At 40.5% G+C, this 21,090-nt stretch overlaps 1 protein-coding gene across 1 annotated transcript in view; it reads left to right on the top strand.

Moving 5' to 3' along the window:
* KIF13A (kinesin family member 13A) overlaps positions 1-17,496 on the top strand; it is a 120,141-nt gene extending 102,645 nt beyond the window's left edge. Inside the window, exons 31-40 of the mRNA XM_069853707.1 lie at positions 642-818; positions 1,593-1,685; positions 2,527-2,679; positions 2,924-3,001; positions 3,558-3,605; positions 4,016-4,127; positions 5,319-5,470; positions 6,008-6,112; positions 13,904-15,011; positions 15,818-17,496. Coding sequence (XP_069709808.1) covers positions 642-818; positions 1,593-1,685; positions 2,527-2,679; positions 2,924-3,001; positions 3,558-3,605; positions 4,016-4,127; positions 5,319-5,470; positions 6,008-6,112; positions 13,904-15,011; positions 15,818-16,101 — 2,310 coding nt within the window. The 3' untranslated portion in view covers positions 16,102-17,496. The remainder of the gene's footprint in view (positions 1-641; positions 819-1,592; positions 1,686-2,526; positions 2,680-2,923; positions 3,002-3,557; positions 3,606-4,015; positions 4,128-5,318; positions 5,471-6,007; positions 6,113-13,903; positions 15,012-15,817) is intronic.
* The last annotated feature ends 3,594 nt before the right edge of the window (positions 17,497-21,090 follow it).

Below are 21,090 nucleotides of genomic sequence, written 5' to 3'. Positions count from 1 at the left end.
TTTAAATAAAATGTTTTTCTTTGTAGTACATATTTACTTTTTTAAATATATAGTTTGGGAATTGTTGGAAATTTATAGTTCTGAATCCATTTTGGAATCTCTTAACTCATTTCTTCCACATTCAGTGCCAGGCCATTGCTTAAGAGACCATATTCAGAATAAATGGGATGCTGAAGTTGGGGAGGAAGTAGGGGGGAATCAAAAAGATGTTCTGCATGATGAGAGCATGTTTATTCTGTATAGGCCGTTATAACCTAATCCAACACGGGAAAAGTTTGTCATGGAATTTAATAAACTTCTAATACAGTTGCAATAGGATTTTTATTCCTTCCTCCAGTCTTGCTTCTACTTTCCTTTCTGTCTCCAGCTGTGTTAAAACTTCCTTTTGGGGCAGGGTTGGCACTGTTCAGGGATTGTGCTCACAATTTTGTTCCCAATGTCTTAAGACTTTTATGCTTCTTCTGATAAATTCCTTACTATGGAAAAGTGGTTTGACCCCACTTTTGTTCAGTGATGCTTATTTTTCTTTCATTAAGGAATTTTTTTACTTCCATGTTAAATCATTGCAAATTATACCTGTTGCTAGATTAATTGATTTTTTTATTTTCTCTTTCCTTCTGCCATTTCTTTTGTCTGTACAGGTTTCAGCCACTGCTGCTTGGGACTCTTCTGTTCATGATTCAGTGCACCTGAACAGGATAACTCCTCAAAATGAGAGAATTTACTTAATAGTGAAGACTACTGTGCAGCTTAGCCATCCTGCTGCAATGGAACTGGTATTACGCAAAAGGATTGCAGCCAATATTTATAACAAGCAGGTAATAAGTTTCTGTATTATTATTTTATTAATAATTTTGTTTCATATCCTTAATTTTATGAGTGTGTTTTCATAGCTGCTTGCCTTATTTTATCTAAGTTTGGTCTCTCCTAGTCTTATGAAAGACAAATTTAAAATAATGATAACAGGTTGAAGTGAAGCTGTGCACTTCTTGTATTTTCCTCTGAACTGTCCATTTTTCAACCTGAATTCCATGCCTTTTTGCATTTGGCATATTACCCTTTGCTAGTTTTGATTGTTTGAAATCCCATATTAGATGAAAGTTAAGTTTATAGTTAGTGTTTTAAGGGCAGAATTACTAGCAGTGAAACATGCTAAGCTTGTGATTACAACAATGAAAACTCTGGTTACTATTTCAGTTATGGCTAGAAAACAGAGTTATGATTTCCTGTTGTAAAAGGAGTTTTCTACCTGTTTAGCAGGTGGCTGACAAAGTGAGAAATGTTCATATCTGTACACTAGAGACTTTTTACAGCCAGATTTTCTCAGTTAAGAGTTACTACACAAGTACAGAGCATCAGTGCAAAATAGGAGGAAAATGTTACTGACAGAACTTAGTAGCCTCGTGTATTGAGCACAGGGCTGCAAAGAGTACTTAAAGGATCTTCTAAGGTGAAAAAGAACTTCAGTAAATTATAGTCCTGAAAAATGTGCTTTTGTGGTAAAATAATTTTTTGCATTGTGAACTTATGTTTCTTAGAATGTTATAGATAGTCATTGTCAAAACAGTAATTGAAAATTATTTTGTTTCTAGAGTTTTACCCAGAGCCTGAAAAGGAGAATATCCTTGAAAAATATATATTATGCCTGTGGAGTGACCTATGAAATAGTATCCAATATACCAAAGGTAAATTCTACCATGTATGTCTGGTAAATTCACTGAAAGGAACAGAATGACCTACTGCAGTGGATGATACTGACTAGAAAGTAAATGTGCTTTGCTAATAGGGGGCAGCTTGCCAAAGTGTATATCCTGAAGCTCAGTGTTGAGGTTGTGTTTGTTTAAACAGTTGAAAACCGTGGGGATTTTGTTTTCTTTTCTACTGTGTTTAACTGAGTTCTTCTAGTGGAGCTATTTTTGAAGTCAGGATAGTGTCTATAGAGAGAATACAGAGGGTACTCAGAAAGATGTTCAGGTCAGTGAAAACAGAATAGCCAAGAAAATGAGTTTGCAGGTATGTAAATTGTTTCTTATAGAAAGATTGTACAAATTGCATGTGTTCTATAATATTTATATTAAAGGTAAACAAACTGGATAAACGAAAACTTGAATAGTCATGTCACCATGTAATTGTCACTTTTTGGCAGTAGTACTTAAAAAAAAATAATTGCACAGAATATCTTAAGATTTGGGAAGGATGTTGCATTTACTTGCTTAGGAAGCTGTCATTGGTTAATCCTTACCAAATGCAGTTTCAGGTTATGTTCAGGCATTATTCACAAAAGTACATTGGCAAAAATAAATGTACAAAACTTCTCCCAAGCATCACCTCTTCACAGTTCAGCATCATTTAGATCTGTGTTCAAAAGTCCTGGATCATTGATTATAATTAGGATTACTGATTAAATTAAGGATTATTGATTCAAATTAATTTCTGGATTAAGATGCGTCAAAATAAGTGAATCAATGTATTAAACCCAATATGCTTTAACATCTAAAAATTTCAATAATGTAACTTGTAATTTAGGCTACAGAAGAAATTGAGGATCGCGAGACCTTAGCACTAATGGCCGCAAGGAGTGAGAATGAGGGCACATCTGATGGTGAGACGTACATTGAAAAATACACACGTGGTGTGCTGCAAGTGGAGAACATTTTGAGCCTTGAACGACTAAGACAGGCAAGGAAAAGGCATTTCTTTTTGAACTGGATTATGGAAATTAGAGATGATTGATATTTTTAAAGTATTAAATATTGCTTCGGTTTTAGCTTTTTTTTTTTTGAGCGAGGGTGTTGGATGGATAGATATATGACTAAGTTAGTTCTGTTAGCCACACTGCTTGATTACTTCTCACGAGGACACACCATGGCATTGTCCATCTTTGATACAAGTACTTTTTTAGTGTAATCATTTTTTTACACAGGCAGTCACAGTCAAAGAAGCACTCTCTACCAAGTCGAGAAATATCCGCAGGAGCATCAGCACTCCAAATGTCCACAATGTAAGGCCCCTTTGCACTCTGCTAAACTACTACTAATTGGGCAGGGAGGTGGTGTCTGTTTGCTACTGTAATACTTGTACAACGTGATATCGTAAGAATTCTTTGGAGGAAGGACTAACCAACCTGTAGAAAAGTTATCTTGAATGAAAATGAATCAGTCATTTAATAGAAACCCCTCCCACAACTGTCCATCCTAAGAGATGAAAAAATTGACAGGGAAGCAAGTGGTTTGGTCTAAACACTTCCTGTTTTTGCAGGTAGCTTGGAATGATGACTACTCTGAATAAGGTTACTTTTGCTTCAAAGCCCCTTTAACATTTTTTCTTAGTGTAAGGGGTATTTTTTGTGTATTTTATGCATTCTCCTATCGTTCACTTATACAGATCAAATGTAGCTGTCCTTATAATCTTACCTGAAAAGAGATGGTGTGATCATTTAGTCCTAAAAACTCTATACTATCTCCTCAAATATGTTATATTTTATAAATATGTTCAAATATGTTTATTTTATAAATAAACATATGCATTTTGTCATTCTACCTGATGGTGTTTTGTAGGTGTCCTGTAGTCGACTAGATCTTTCTGCCTGTGATGATGATGATAAGGTACGTAAATGTGAAGTTCAGAAAAACAAATGGTGCACATTCTTAGATTCATTCCCTCTTTGAAGTCAGATTTATTTGAAAATTGAAAAAAAAAATAGAAAAACAGTATTTATAACTCTGTTGCATTAATTACGTATTATTTTGAATTAAACCTTGTCATAGTCTGCTCTGCAATTCATATTTGAATTGCAGAAACTAATATTTAAGAGGGTGGAGGTTACAGCAAAACTTAATATACTTCACTGAAAAGCTAATTTGCTTTTGAATAATCCATCTGTGTGAGATGAAACTGTCTTGAGGTCAGTAACCTGACTTTTTTTAAAAAACAAACCCGTGCCTTAGAGTTTACCTGTTAATTTTTCTGTGTTTGCCAGTATGAGCGTGCACATTTATGTATTTTTATTTCTTAGGGTTGGTCTGAAAGTCACCTAGATATATCTGACTGTTCTTCCAGTTATCAAGATGTATCATGCTATGGTACTTTACCCAGAGAGTCACCTCGCAAAGGCAAAGATGGCAGCGGTGAGGCTTTGAAGTGTATCGTAATGACAACGTTTGAGGTTTTTTGATTACTGCATTAAACTGAAAGTTAAATTCTCAGTGCTCTTCTCTTACTAAATGTGTTATCCAGCTTATTTCTTCAGCAGATGAACATTATCTGGAAATAGGAGAGAAAGGGAGAAATGCACAAAGAAAACTGGGAAAGGATAAGGAATTGGGGTGTCCAGAAAAACCTGAGAGGAAGGCAGAACAAGCTAAATGTGAATCAAAACAGGAGCATGAAAAAAAAGAAGAGCTGCTATTGGCTCATTAATTTCAAAATGAAGATGGTTTTGTTAAAGCAAATCCTTTTGAGGTTCTTTACATGATCTGAATACTTGCTCTCCCATGTCAGTGTGTCACAGGTACCTTATTTTCTTTATGCTGAATTGTAACACACTCTTCCAAGTGACAGGGGAAAGGACAAGAGGGAATGGCCTCAAGCTGCGCCAGGGGAGGTTTAGGCTGGACATTAGGAAAAAATTTTTCACAGAAAGAGTCATTGGACACTGGAACAGGCTGCCCAGGGAGGTGGTTGATTCACCTTCCCTGGAGGTGTTTAAGGCACGGGTGGATGAGGTGCTGAGGGGCATGGTTTAGTATTTGATAGGAATGATTGGACTCGATGATCCGGTGGGTCTCTTCCAACCTGGTTATTCTATGATTCTATGAACAGGCAGTACAGGTAGAGACGCTGCTGCTTATAAGGTGGGACTGAGAGTTCATTCATCACTTTCTTGACTACAATTTCCTTTTTGATCATCCTGTTCATGGAGGATTGCTGGCTTGGTTCCAGGACAGAATTGCAGTGTTGTGGGCAGAGGCCAGGTGAGGCACAGGAAGCAAAAGCCATCAGTTCCAGTTTCAAGGACACTTCCCAGTGTTTTTATGACTGAGATGAAAAGGTGAAATATTGGAGCCTCAGAAAATAGGGGGCAAATACTGCTATTCACTGCTTTCTTTCTGTTTCCTGGCTCCTCAGAGGGACGTAGTGCAGAGCACTATGAGGGAGGATTCTTATGCTTGGGCCAGTGGTTGGATGCTGAAATATTGGCATTGTTTCTGTATCTGTCAGCTTGCAAAATGCATGGATTAACCTTCCATTATTTTTAATTACGCTTTTGTGATCAAGATGTGTAGAAAAGAAATATAGTATTTTTGATTTTTTCCTAGGTGCTGTATCAGAGAATTCCCATCCTTTAATTGCCAGCCCTTTTAAAGCATTTCCTCCTCAGACACCAAAGTTTTTCAAACCCTTAATGCCAGTGAAAGAGGAACATAAAAGGAAGACTCCACTTGAAAGTCGACCTCTGCTTAGTCAAGAGGTAATCTTTGAAAACCACCTGTATTTTTAAATGGAGATGGAGTGATTTTGTGTACTTGGAAAATTGTTTGAAGCATGCATCTGATGCAATAGAATTTTGCAATTCTCTGCTGGGTGTTCTTTGTGTGGTGAGGTTTTGGTGTTTGGTTTTTTTACCTGAAATACTGAGTTTAGGGGATTTTTTTTTTCACTTCCTGGTAAGTATTCCTACAGGGTACTTCTGTTCTATTTTAACATAACAGTAATCTGTGTTTTTTTTCTCCAGCAAGATGTTGGTGTGGTTTTACAAAGACAAAAAGTAATTCTATGAAACAATGTTCTAGGGCAGTTATAATTCTGACCTTTATTCCTCAGCCTAAAAGTCTGTTGGGGGGAGCACCTGAGTTTCTCTACCTATTAACTTTTATTCTTTTGTACGTATGGCCAGCACGGGCGTTCCGCTTTCATTGTGTCTTTTAACGTCTTCCTAACTCGCACGCATTGTGCTGTGGTCAGAGTTGTGGTTTGTGTGATGTGTTGTGTGTCTTAACCTTTGCAGAGCATGTCTTCGTCTCATGTGCATTGTGCTGGCTGTGTTGTGCCGTCAGGAAGCAATGCCAGCAGCGTGCCTGTAGAAAGCAATAGCGCACGTGAGGAAAAGATTGTAAGTTTTATGCCACTTTCTGTTACCAGGCCTGGTGATGGGCTTAAGGCGCTTAAGCTTCCACAGCAGAAAAAAAGGTGTAATGTGGACATAATCACTTGTGGTTGGTTGTAACTCGTGGTTATAACAAACAGTTGCTTGCCTAGCTTACAAATGCAATCTGTCATTTGAACTAACCCAGTTGGGGGTTTGTGTTTTGGGCTTTTGTTTGGTATGGTTTGGGTTTTTTTTTTCTTGGGGGGTTTTATTTGTTTTTATGTTTGCTTTTTGCTTTCTTCTTTTAATATTTATGTGATTTGTCCTCTGGGTTGGATGGGAGAGGGGAGGCTACAGGGTACAAATGATCAAGTAAAAGGTGGTTTAGTGAACCATGTTGTTGTCACTCTAATATACCTTGTATGTTACCCAGATTTTGTGACTATACCCCAGAGTAATTGGAATGATCTCATTTGGTGTAAGTAACCATGCATTTAGGTGTGGGTACACTATAAAAGCTTCTCAGTGCCTGATGTGGCAGTAATATGACTAAAATCAGATTGCCGCTCTTAATTAACCTCCATCATGTCTTCATCATAATTCAGGCAGTGAATTGAGGTAGAGGGCTTTTACTTTTCTCTTCACTTGCCTTTTCTCACTGCTGCTTCAACAAAAGGTGCATCATGATTTTGGCTGTATGATGGACTCTGGTGTGGGGCTGCGGAACATGGCTGTAAATACTTGCTTTAATCAGAGCTTTAGATTTAAAATCCAGTACCTTCAGATTATTTTTGTTAAGTATTGTAGGCTTCTTTTACCATAATGTGCTAGTGATAGATTCTTCCTGTTCACTTGTTATTTTCATTCCTTCCAAATAGCCAAACCTTTAAAAAATCTGTTCTGAATTTCTAATGCTATTCTGTATGTTGTTATACCAAAGTACCCTGGGCATTCTGGTGTGTATTTGAAGCTTGGCTGCTGGTTTTGGGTAGCAGCTGTCTCATTCTCAATCATCTTAATTTTCCATAAGGTAGCTTACATGCTGACTAACATGGAGTCACTGATACAAATAGCATGGAAGTATTTGTAAGACACAATCTTCTAATGGGTTGCAAAACATCTCTTGGAAGCTGAATTGTTAGAAAATTTTTCATAGCAGCTTCAGGGCAGTTTTAATCCCTTTAGTAGTAAAAACAGGATCCTACCCCATGCGTGCCCTGAATTAATGCAGGTGTTTACCTGTGCTGTTTTCCAAAGATAAGAAGCTTTTAGAGCTGGAAAAGGGCAACATGCTGCACCCAGGCTTTTCCAATTAGAATGGAACAAATTCACTGAACACTGTAAACCTGTTGTGGCCGATGGGGCCCTGGAAAGTCCTGTTCTTTCAAGTCGCAGGTGCTTGCTTCTACTCTTGCACTGACTTCTCCCTTGCATTGACATAGCTTTTTGTTTGGTTGCATAGTAACTTAGAGCAAGGGAACTGATCCATTGGGTTGGTGGCTACAGTACCATAGAGTTACGTTTCATTTGGACCTACTTCCCTGTCTGATCACCTTATTGATGCTTAAGTGAGTGCCAGGGAGGCAGGCAAGAACTAGCAGCCGCTAGTCAGGAGGAGGCTTAAACAGCTGCTTTGCATAGCCCTGCCAGCTTATGATATCAGGTTTACCAAAATGATAGCTTCTGAGGTGTTTCATCACTTTGGGAAGGAAGCCTTTGTAAGGTGTAGGCTTCCTCGTCTACCCTGCATTTTTCAGAGCTGGACTGAGTCTATGTTTTAACAAGGCCGGAGTTGTACATGTGTCACGTTTGGATGAAAAGCGCTCTCAGAATGAGTTCAGAGATTATACTAGGGCAGCATCGTGGCTCCACATGAAACTTCAGTTGCCTGCTTCTCTCTCCTGATTCATAGTGAAGTTTCCACATGATTAATCAGTTTTGTAGATGATTCCTTCAAGTTACAGGGCCTCATACTTGTAATTAATCACTGTAGGATTGGTGTTGCCTCTGTGTGATGACCAATTTCATCTTGCAGTATGTGAAATATGCCATAGAATTAAAGCAATTAAACATACAGGAAGGCAGTAATTTTAATTAGGTTAATATTCTGTGTCTAAGGAGACGTGAGAATGATTTTTAGCTTTTTTCTCATGTTTCTCGAAGGTCTGTCCTTAACTTTTCTTGAGTACTCAAAAGACACCTGTTGAAAAAGAAAAAGCAGTTAACAAAAAAATCATAGAATAGTTTGGGTTGGAAGGGACCTTAAACATCATCCAGTTCCCACTCCCCTGTGATAAGCACATCCCCCTAGATCAGGCTACCCAAAGCCCCATCCAACCTGATCTTGAACACCTCCAGGGATGGGGCAGCCACAACTTCCCTGGCCAGCCTGTTCCAGTGTCTCACCGCTCTTATCATGCACAAGTTCCTGCTTATGTCTAGTCTATATCTGCCCCTCTCCAGTTTATACCCATTGCCCCTAGTCCTATCACTACAAGCCTTTGTAAACAGTCCCTCCTCAGCTTTCTTGTAGCCCCTTCAGGTACTGGAAGGTCACAATAAGGTCTTCTCGGAGCCTTCTCTTCTCCACGCTGAACAACCCCAACTCTCTCAGCCTGTCCTTGTATGAGAGGTGTTCCAGCCCTCTGACCATCCTTATAGCCCTCTTCTGGACCCACTCCAACAGCTTCTTATCCTTCTTATGTTGTGTCCCTCACCACAGGAGGGATGTTGAGGCTCTGGAGCGAGTCCAGAGAAGAGCAACAAAGCTGGTGAAAGGGCTGGAGAGCAAGTCTTATGAGATGTGGCTGAGAGAGTTGGGGTTGTTCAGCCTTGATAAGAGGAGGCTGAGGGGAGACCTTATTGCTCTCTACAACTACCTGAAAGGAGGTTGTGGAGAAGGAGGGAGGGAGCTTCTCCCAGGTGACAGGGGACAGGACAAGAGGAAATGGCCTCAAGCTCTGCCAGGGGAGGTTCAGGCTTGACATGAAGAAAAAATTTGTCACAGAAAGGGTCATTGGGCACTGGAACAGGCTGCCCAGGGAAGTAGTTGAGTCACCTTCCCTGGAGGTGTAAAAGGGATGGGTGGACGAGGCGCTGAGGGACATGATTTAGTGATTGACAGGAATGGTTGTATTCGATGATCCTGTGGGTCTTTTCCCACCTAGTGATTCTGAGAATTCCAGAACTGGACACAGTACTCCAGATGAGGTATCACGAGAGAGGAATAGAGGGGCAGAATCACCTCCCTCAACCTGCTGGCCACGCTTCTTTTGATGCAGCCCAGGATACAGTTGGCCTTCTGGGCTGTGAGCGCACACTGCTGGCTCATGTCAAGCTTCTCATCAACAAGCACCCCCAAGTTCTTCTCTGCAGGGCTGCTCTCAATCACAACATCCTCCATCGTGTATTGAAACTGAATTTTTTTTTTTTTTTTACTCCACTGGCCTATAATTTCAGATGGTACTTCCACCTGTGTTTAATATCGCAGCTATTTCAAAACAGCATGAAATAAAAGCATGTTTTATATCATATGTGAGTACAGTGGAATGTATTTTGGTCAGATGAAATGTTTTCGTATTGAGTGTATTTGAATACTTCCTGTAATTAACACATCTAAGGCGGGGTTGGCTAAGAGCGAGTCCTCCTAGTGGGAAGTGAAATGAAAATCGAGGCACAAGTGGTGCAATCACTAAGTAAGTATTTACTGATTTTTAAATTAGTAAAATGGGAAGTAGCATCTTTGAGGTATAATTTATATATACACCTTGAGAGGTGCAATGTAGGGATTTGAAAACCTGGATACTTGAACTTTTAACTGTGCAGTGTATTGGTTTTAAAGCAGGTGTAGGGGAGCTGCTCTGCATTCTTGCTTACTTTTGTTCTGTTATTGCTAAATCTTGATGTGTAGTCTTGTCTCCTTAGTTCTTACTGGCATATTCTTACTGTTATCAGGTCTTAAATCTGTTTTTCATTGTAGTCTTCCTGTTACTTTCTGGGGAAGTCACTGAAGTTTCTTTACTTCAAGCATTCAAGGATTTTTGTCTTTATTTCTACCAACAGCTTGAGCAGTACAAGGTGGTTTCCTTCTTTTTTATCTCCGCATCTTATATCCACAGGAATTTGAAGAACTCAGAAATGGTTCTGTTTCTGGAATTTCCCAATGGGGAAGCTCAAGAGGAGCTTTGAAAGGAACTATTTCTTGTCCTCACAAGTGGTACCTTTTGTCTATGACAAAGTTATGCCTTATTGCGTATGTGCAGCACTCCTCACAACCCATGTTCTTAGACTGCTTCTCTCTACCTGAGCTGTTGTATTTACAGTGATAGATAACCATGAAATGACATTGCAACTGGCAGTGGGGTTACCCTGTGTGACTTTTCCTAATCCAGTCACCAGTGTCTGTGTGTCTATAGAGCTGTTTCTCAGTCACAGTGCCTCTTCTTCAGCCTGATTCTGAACAGGGACCCTGTGTGACCTATGACCTTTTTTCAGTTAAGTAAGGAATCTTGCAGGCTTTGAAAGAAAGATTAAGAACTCTGTTATAAAAAGGCATTTTAGTTTCAAGTGTATGTTTAGCTGTTATCGACTAAAAATGCTTCCTTTGTGAGAAGCTTATCAATTTGGAGTTTGTGTAATATCTTAAACCCACTGTATTTGATAAACATGACAGTCTGTAATATTATAAAACAACAAACTACAAGGTTCTGCATAGAATAAAACTTTCTTTTGCATAAGTAATAAGGGTGAAAGGGAAAGGAGTAAGCAGAATAACTGAGAAAGGGTCTCTCAGAAACTAGCAACGGTTAAACTCTGATGTGCAAAAAAAGATGCTTTGCATAATGCTGTAATGCATGGAAAGGTACTCATAGTCTCAAAGCAGATATGAATTTTGCCCTTTACTTTTAAAGGGTATATTTGTAGATTTTGGATTTTGAACAAGATTTTCAATAATTTTTTTTTTCCAATAATCTCATGTGACATATCATAACATTATAAATCCCCTGCAGAGAAATTGCAAAATAAAGCCTTCATCCAAAATTTCTAGGAGAAATAACTCTGAAGCAGAGCTGTAAAAACTACTAAGCAAAGGATGCCAAGCCTTTACTTGAGTGAGTATTAATAACCTGAAATCTGGTTGAATTTGTCGGATACATTTAGACAAGTGGTGGCATCTTCTTCGGGTACCGATTGCTCTGCCAATAAAGTTATAATATTATTGGAAGTCTTGGTTCATCTTAGGAGGCCATTCTGCATGCATAATGTGACTGAATTGTATCTGCTCTGAGCTTGAACATGATAGGAATGAAAATGAGACCTTGTTATAAATAAGGACCATAGGGTGTAGTGATTCCTTCAAAAAATGCAGGATATAAAAAAAAGTGAAGTGATTTAGAACGTCCTTACAGTTCTCTTTTCAAAAAAATCAGCCACGAACTGTGTGTGTGTGTGGGGAAACTACAACCACCTTCAGATTAGCCCAAAGATCTTGTCACATAAACATGTGTTTCCTAATGTATACATAAGGGAATATTTTAGTTAATGCATTGCTGAATGGAGCAGGGGAAGTGGTCACAAGGGGCTTGGAGAAGACCAACGTACTCGATACCTGCTTTACTTCTGTCCTTACCTGTAATACTAGCCTTCAGGAGTCCCAAGCCCTTGAGACCCAAAACCAAAGAAGTCCTTGCTCAAGGATCATGAGGTTGGGAGCACTTAAACAAACTGCACGTTTGTTTAAGTAAACGTACCCACAAGTACTGAGGGAGCTGGCAGATGTTATTGTAAGGCCACTCTCAATTATCTTTGAATGTCATAGCAATTGGGAGAGATGCCTGAAGACTGGAATAGAGCAAATATTACTCCTGTTTTCAAGAAGTACAAAGAAGAAACATTCAGCAGACTGCAAACTGGTCAACCTCACTACTGTCTCTGGGAAGGTGATTGAGAAAATCCTTCTTGAAAGGATTTCCATACTGCTGAAGGACAATGTGAATAGAGTAGACAGTGTGGATTTACAAAGGGTAAATTATGCTTGACCAGCCTCACTTGCCTTCTACAATAAGGTTGCTAACTTGCTCATCCTGGAGGAGGCCAGGCTCAAGGGCATCTTATCAATGCATAAAAATAGCTCATGGGAGGGAACGAAGAGAAGGCAGACTTCTTACTAGTGCCCAGTGATAGGACATGAGGCAGTGGGCACAAATTAAATGACGTGAGATTCCATCAGAACACAAAAAAGAAAAGTTTTTTTTTTTTTACTGTGAGTGTGGTCAGACACTGGAATGGGTTGTGCAAAGAGGTTATACAGCCTCCATCCTTGGAGATCTCAAGACTGAACCAACTGGTTGTGGTCTTGGCCAGTCTGCTCTGGCTGGCCCTGCTTGAGCGGAGGTGGTTGGACTAAATGACTCACGAGGTGCCTTCCAACCTAAGCAATTCTGTGATTATTCTGACATACAAACTGGACAGACCTGTTTTGCTGTCTATGTATTTTAAGCTGTGTACAGTTATTTGTTGTACAAAGTTATTTGAGCGGTCTTGGTTATTATGAAGTACAGGAAACATTTTCAAGAGGATCTGTTTCTCAAATGTGATGTATTGGTTCTCAATGCATTCATCATCTGTATTGTGCTTTTCCTTTTTCATCGGTGATTCATGGCAGGTGTATGAAAGCATTGAAATACTTTAGGCATCACACAGGATCTGCCAGCTACTGGATCTGGCAGTAGCTGTAATTCATGATGCAGATAAAGGAATTCAAGTAATAGGTGCTTGTGTTCCTCTAAACATTAAGTACTTTTGCAGTTTTCTTTTTTCTGAAAATATTATTATTTCTGGTAGGAATTTGCTGTAAACTAATAATTTTTAATATATGTGTGCATATCTATACTTAATGTTTATATGTGCATATATTTATATGAAAAATTAAGTACTTAAAGCATCCATGTGAATTCCTGCCTGCAGTATTGTATGTTGGGGGGAAGAGTCCTGCCATGTTGCTGCGTTTTTTCTCAGATGCGTCTTTACAAACCAAAGTCCTCAGCTTCAGATGGTTTTTGTGAAATCCACATTTGTGGGCTGCTTACAGTGCATCACCACTCGTTATCAAAGGGAAATCATGGAGGTACCTCCAAATTCTGCCAGGCTGTTTAGTGTCACTTATTTCCATCCAAACACGTACATATACGCATACAAATGCTTCCTTGAAGATTCACTGTAATGTATGATCCTTTTGCCTTTATTTTCAAACATTGTGAATGTGTTGATGAGTGATAGCTAGGGGTAAGCAAAATTATTTAGCCACGCTGGTATCAGATTTAGAGAAAATCCCATTGTGCGGGATAGTTTTTAATAATCAGTATTGCAGTGGAGACCCTGTAAGTCCTCTTCCATTCATATTTATGTTTATCTTGTTAGGTGGTCAATTAGCTCCGTAGAATACCTTCAGTAGGTTTAATTTGTGTGAATCATGGGGTAAAAAAGGTTATAAAGTGTGGCTTTAAAAAACTCAGTGTGAGGAAAATGTGTACACACAGCTTTTTCATGTTAGCTTTCCTTATGCTAAACTTTCTTGCTTTTTTTTCTGAACTACTTAGAATTTATCTTTATTTTCTAAAAATTGAATAGCTCAGTTTACACAGGGTATGTTCCCAGCAGCTCTTTTCAAAGGTGTCTTCCTTTCTTCAGTTAAAGAATATTAAAGGTATTTATTTCTCTATATTCAAAAAGGAAAAAATCAAGGAAGATTAGTTTATTTTGAAATCCTTACTGTGGTAGGTTCCTAATCCCATGCCATGCTCTATTCCTTTGCAGGACTCTGAGGAGGAAGACAGTGAGTTGGAGGCCATTAATAAGAAGCTGATAAGTCCACAAAATTTTCAACATTTCCGGCCTTACATACCGGAGGAGTTTGCTGACTTCAGTGTTTACAATGCTAGCCTGGAGAACAGGGAATGGTTTTCTTCTAAATCAGACTTCATGAGTTCACGTGTTCTTGAGAAAGAGGTATCCCGCAGCCCCACCACTAGCAGTATTACTAGTGGCTACTTTTCCCACAGTGCCTCTAACGCTACTCTGTCTGACATGCTTGTTCCCTGTAGTGATAGCACAGACCAGCTAGCCAGTCATACGAAGGAACTGGACTCTAATGATCCCTCGGGATCATCTCTTGCACATGATTCAAGATCAACTTTGAACAAGGAATGTCGAGAGTCAGAAAAGGAGTTAGTGAAAGAGAAGTTACTGGTGTTACCACTGAAAGAAAGCAGTGCCTTAACAGAACGAATACCACTGTCCCTCAACGCCACGGATAGAGATTCTCAGCAGTTACCCCAAGATGGATCATTTTCAGCTTTAAGTTCCTTGGATGGCAAAAGTAGCTGTCGTACAATTGAATTTTCTGCACGTGAAGCGACATTTGAGCACACAACAGACATTCTGGAAGACCACTCCTTTACAGAGTTCATGGGTGTTGAAGATGGAAAGGACTTTGACCATTCGACAGCTCTGCACTCGTGTTCCCTTGTGTCCTCTAATGGAGTGGGCATCTCAGAGTTAACCCGAGGCACTGACAAGGAGCAGAGCATGTGTGGGGGCCAGCTGGGCTCTGCAGCAGCAGTTGCAGGTGGCCGACTTGCAGACATTGTGGAAAGCCCCCTGTGTTCTGTACTGCAAAAAGAAACTTCAGACTGTAAGACTTATCTTGATGCTTCTGTAGATGATTTTATTGGGAAGGACCACTTGGATGGTTCCGATTGTGATGAAGGTGCTTCTGTAGATCAAGCCCATGACTTGCCTAGCTGGGTGGCAGTGGGCGAACAAGTCTGTGTTGGAAGTAATAAGATGGGCACGGTGAGATACATTGGAACAGTGGATTTTTCAGCTGGAATCTGGGTTGGAGTTGAACTACATGTACAGCTAGGTAAGACTGAATATAGTCTGAGTTATCTGTGCAGCTAGTATAATCAAGTTTTAAAGTTAAACTACAGTCACGTGCTCTTCAGTCTTGGGAAGTACCTCAGATTTCACGTAGCCTTAGAATCTGATCCATCTAGTTTTAGACTTTCTGTTTATAGGTATACTGCGCTATAGGTTGTTTTTTAACTGTCTTAAAGCCTTGTTGTTCGCGTGTGTGCAGAGTAATGCTTTTGCATGTTGTGGTAGTTCCTGTTGGCACCCATCTGTTTTTATAAACTAGAAAAACAAGCAAAGCCCAAAATTACTTTTGTTTTTCTTTTCCACTGAGGAAAGCTTAATTCTAGAGCACAGGTTTTCTTTCACTTCAATTTGATGGGGCCAGAAAAAGTCACTGCTCTGTAAATGTTAAGAGATTCTTACAGAAACGCTTCAGATCTTTTAAAAAGATCGTGGTTTTAGTAGTGTAGCAGATATCAAAACTGATACTGGAATTTTCTCTGGAGCTAAGTTTTGAGATATGTAAGCAGGTGGTTTTGAGGATAGTTTATTTTGTAAAATGAACAAATGTTTGGCTTTTTAAACTATTAGTTAACTAAGTAATATTTTAGGAAATCATCTTTTTGGTCACAATTCAAGTCCTCATTTCCAGGTTTTGTTTTCCCTAGTATGGTGTGCATCTGGCTTCTTCACTCGGTGTTAAAAATCTTGACTGTTTAATGGAGAGCCAAAGAGATTTACAGTTCAACACCACAACTGTATGTGCTAATGAAAGCACAGACAAATAATTCTGTGCATTTATTGTCTTTGAAGGGAAGCATGATGGAACTGTAAAAGGCAAAGAGTACTTCCACTGCAAACCACGACACGGTGTCTTTGTTCGTCCTGGGCGCCTCAGCAAAGCACCAGCTTCCAACAGGAAATGCAGTAGCTCTTCACGGTTTCAGGCATCTTCCACATCAGAGAAACGGAAAATTCCTGTGCTTCAAGGCTCATCATCTACTCTGAAAACAGGAGAAGTCCTCTGCCATTCAGGAGATGCAGCAGCTTCTGCTTTTTCTAGGAAACAAGAAAACAGGAAATCTTGGATTAACTAAACTGCAGTATTTTTGCACTTACTACACGCATCACTGTGTAGAAAACTTTATGGATTTTTGAAGCTATTGTACATTTTAATCTGTCCATATGGAATGTGTATTCTCTAGAGTCCTTGACTTAATGCTCTAATTTTTTATAAATAATATATATATTATATATATGAATGTGTACCTATAGTTTGTCTGCCAGTGGGCAGATATGGCTGCACACTAAAACACACTTAAAGCTGATCTGTAGATAACTGAGGTACTGAGCTGTTTGTTACACAACAACTTGGGAGATATATTTTAAACAACAAAAAGTATTTTATGGGGAGGGGAACAGGATGTAAATCCATATTTGGGAAAAAAAAAAGCTACAGTTTGCTGTTCTTCATTACCAAAGAACTAGTTTTAGACTGACACATTTGCTCTTTATATCTTTCTATTGTAAATGTTTTAACTGATAACTTGGTGCCACGTTTCTTTTAGTCACTGGGCACCGTGCAGCCTTATGTTCTGTGTTTAAGCACACTGAAATATCCAACTGTTTCATATTTTTGTCTTCCTTGAGGCCTGCCACTGTGCTGTCTTGGCATTGGATTGAAATGACTAACAATGCCTGAAGCCGTAAGTCTGGCATTTTGTACGTTAACCTAAGCCAGCTGGGCAGTTTGACTGCAGAACCAGTATTACTGCAAGGGTGTGAGAGGACAACATTAGGGGGGTCTAGGTGGGTTTGTGTTTTTTGGGTATAGGGGGAAAATGGGGAATCAAAGCAGCAGTAAGTGGATCATGACTGCAAACTTTGCACTTGTTACTTGCTGGTTATTATCAAGATGAAATAGAACTTGCTAAAGTAATTTTAATCTGTAAAGTTTATTTTAATAATGGGAATAATGGAGGGATTTGTGTCTGGTGCTCATGAATTCCTAAGAAGGTTGTTCCACATGTAGATACTGTAGATGCCTGTACAAGCATTCTGAATATTTGTAAAGTAAGACGGTAAAAAATGAGTGAAGTGAGTGGCCTGCTGTATCTGTTCTTCTTTGTTTCTTAGCAAGTGAATGATTGAGATACCTGGGACCTTACTGAAAAGCTGCTGTTCTTTCTTTGATTGTTGTGTACAGTAAGCGGACTCTCATATTTTACTATTTACTGTAAAGAACTGTAATTTATATACTGCCATACTGTATTTAATTGGTACAGACCTATTGTGTGTTAGAATACAGACTGTTTACTTGGGATTTAAAACAAAATGTTTTGCTTGTATTTGGTTCAGCTAGGTTTCATGTTCAAATAGTGAGCTGTTTCTATATGATAGTGCTCAGATGCAAAGTACTTTGTAAAAATGCTGGAGGGCAATATGATTGGGGTGGAAGATTGGATGGTAGTAACGTGTTTTAACACTGGCCAGTTCATGCAGTGTTAAGAGGAGAATAGCCACCCCTCCTGCAGATACACGTTCCTGACCTGCTGCTTTTCCCCTTCCTTCACAGGAGGGGGAGAAGAGCTGGGGATCTCCTGCCAAAGAATGGTGTTGTGTGGGTCAAGGGGAGATGGGACAAGATCCTGGAAGACAGACAAGGCAGATACATTGCTAAATATTTACATACCTCAGCAGAGTACAACACAGTTGGCAGGTGGGAGGGTGATGTGCTGGTGGGGTGAAAGCAGGGGGTACGAAATCCAGTGTACTTGCCTTGCAATAACTTTTGGCTCCTCTGTTAATTGATCTTGCTGAAATGAGTATCTTTGCAGATAATTTCATACTTCTGGTGTCCACTTAGAGTTGCTCTCGCTGCATTAGTGATGCTGCTGCTGGAGGGAAGGATTGTAGTATTAAAAAAAAAATGCTTTATGCAGAAGTCTTTATCAGGCAGAGACGATTATAGACCATTGCCAGGTACCTACACCTAATGCCATGGTCTTCAAGTTAATTTTAGATGTCAGTTTAATCTTTTTATAATGCATTTTGGAAACTACACACTCTATGTGTGTGTGTGCACATTTGCATAAACATACTTTTCCAAGACCACTACAAACAATTCTGGAAGCTAATGTGGCCATTTTCTTATGGCATAGATGCAGTATTTACACCAGGATGGCATCAACCAAATGAGTCTCTTCATGGATTCAGACCATTGAGAGCACAGAATGCATGATTGCTTAGAAACATTGGAATAAGTTTGCTTCTTGGGGTTATACAATCTATATGTGCCAGGAAAACCTAAACAAGCCAGCCTTGTTTTGTGCTGTACATATTTTTGCATAACCTGTGCTGTCATGACTTTGTTATTATTCAACAAGCTATAGTTTTGCAAACCTCGCATGCTCACATATGCCCTGCCCAGAGTTAACTTAGTTAGGAGAAGCATATCTAATGAGTAGGACGAGGTATTGTGGAAATGCAAGTTTTTTAGTTGATGTGCTCCTCAAACTACAGCACATAAACACAGAAGCAGGTTTTTGCATTAGCACTGTAGACTAGGAGTTAGCTGTCTTGAGCTTTGTAAGCTGTGGAATAATGTTGGGGTGATGGTCCAGCTATAGACTGCTCCCTCCCATTTTTTTAACGATTACTTTAAGTGATGCTGTGATGCTATGCTGGTTGGGTTGGAATGGACCTTGAAGATCATCAAGTCAAACCCTGCCAAGTCCACCATGTCCCTAAGCACCACATCTACACCTATTTTAAATACCTCCAGCAATGGTGAGTCAATCACTTCTCTGAGCAGCCTGTTCCAAAGCTTGACAGTTTTTTTCAGTGAAGAAGTCTTTCCTCATATCCAATCTAAACCTCCCCTGGTGCAACTTGAAGCCATTTCCTCTCATCCTCTTGCTTGTTACTTGGGAGAAGAGACCAAGAGGTAACTCACTACAACCTCCTTTAGGGCAGTTGCAGAGAGCGATAAGGTCTCCCCTCAGCCTCCTTTTCTCCAGACTAAACAGCCCCACTTCCCTCAGCTGCTCCTCATAAGACTTGTTCTCCAGCTTCATTGCCCTTCTCTGGACATGCTCCAGTCCCTCAATGCCCTTCTTGTGGTGAGAGGCCCAAAACTCAACGCAGTATTTGAGGTGTGGCCTCACCAGTGCTGAGTACAGGTGATGATCATTTACCTGATCCTGCTGGCCACAGTATTTCTGATACAAGCCAAGATGCTGTTGGCTGCCTTGGCCACCTGGTCACACTGCTGGCTCATGTTCAGTCAGCTGCCAACCAACACCCCCAGGTTCTTCTCCAACAGGCAGCTTGCCAGCCACTTTTCCCAAGCCTGTAGTGCTGCACGGGGTTGTTACGACCCAGCCTTGTTGAACCTCATACAATTGGCCTCATCCCATTAATTCAGCCTGTCCCAATCCTTCTTTAGAGCCTTCCTGCCCTCAAGCAGATCAGCACACCCACACAATTTGGTGTCATCTGCAAACTTAGTGAGGGTGCACTTGATCCCTTTGTCCAGATCACTGATAATAAACAGAACTGGCCCCTACACTGAGCCCTGGGGAGCACCACTTGTGACCGGCCAATGACTGGAATTGACTCCATTCACCGCAACTCTTTGGACTTGGCCATCCTGTCAGTTTTTTTTAACCAGCTAAGGATATGCCCATCCAACCCACGAGCAGCCAGGGTCTCCAGAATAGAGTGGGAAGTAGCATCAAAGGTGTTACTAAAGACCAGGTAAGCAACTTCCACAGCCTTTCTCTCATCTGCTCAGTGGGTCACCTTGTCATAGAAGGAGACCAGTTTAGTCAAGCAGGAATCATAGAATGAGAGAAGCACTAGGTTGGAAAGAACCCACAGGATCATCAAGACCAACCATTCCTATCAAGGACCTGCCTTTCCTAAGCCCATGCTAGTTGGGCCTGATCACCAGGTTGTCCTGTAACTGCTGTGTGATGGCACTCAAGATGATCTGCTCCATAACCTTCCCCAGCACTGAGATTGGGCTGACAAGATCCTCCTGGCTCTTATACATGGACATCACAGTTGTTAATCTCCATTTGACTGGGACCTCCCCAGTTAGCCTAGACTGCTGTGAAGTGCTGGGAAGTGGCTTGGTGAGCACTTCTGGCAGCTCCCATAGTGGGGATCCCTTGGGTGGTTCCCAGGTGGCCCCACAGACTCATGTGTGTAAATAGTGTAGCAGGTCACTAACCATTTCCTCCTGGATTACAGGGGCTCCATTTTTCCCCCCATCCCTGTCTTCCATCTCAGGGGCTGGGTACCCAGAGAACAACTGGTCTTACTATTAGAGACTGGGGCAAAGAAGGCATTAAGTACCTCAGCCTTTTCTTCATTGTCACTATGTTTCTCCCACATCCAATAAAGGCTGGAGATTCTTGCTAGCCCTCCTGTTGCTGATGATGTATTTATAGAAACATTTTTTATTGTCTTTTACAGCAGTAGCCAGCTTAAGTTCTAGTTGGGTTTTGGCCCTTCTAATTTTCCCCCTGCACAAAGTCACAACATCTTTGTAGTCCTCCTGAGCTCCCTGCCCCTTTTCCACAGGTCATAAACGCTCTTTTTTTTCCTGAGTTCTAGACAAATCTCTCTGTTCAGCCAGGCTGGTCATCTTCCCTGCTGGCTTATCTTTCAGCACCTGGGGACAGCCTGGTCCTGTGCCTTTAAGATTTCCTTCTTCGTCCAGCCTTCCGGGGCTCATTTGCCCTGCAGGGCTGCCTCCCAGGGGACTCTGTCAATTAGTCTCCTAAACAGGCCAAAGTCTGCCTTCTGGAAGTCCAAGGTGGCAATTCCACTGACCCTGCTCACTTCTCCAAGAATCAAAAACTCTAACATTGCATGATTGCTGTGCCCAAGACAACCTCCAACCCACATGTCTTCCTCGGTTTGTGAACAACAGGTGCAGTGTGGTGCCCTCCCTGGTTGGCTCCCTCACCAGCTGTGTTCTCTCCTGCTCAATCCAAGAACCTCCTAGACTGATTCCTCTCCACTTTATTGTATTTCCAGCAGACTGAAGTCCCGCATGAGGACAAGGGCTAGTGATC

Source organism: Phaenicophaeus curvirostris, chromosome 3 (genome assembly GCF_032191515.1).
Source record: "Phaenicophaeus curvirostris isolate KB17595 chromosome 3, BPBGC_Pcur_1.0, whole genome shotgun sequence".
Taxonomy (NCBI): Eukaryota; Metazoa; Chordata; class Aves; order Cuculiformes; family Cuculidae; genus Phaenicophaeus; species Phaenicophaeus curvirostris.
The sequence above is the reverse complement of the archived record's forward strand: the minus strand, read 5'-3'. Positions and strand labels throughout refer to the sequence as shown.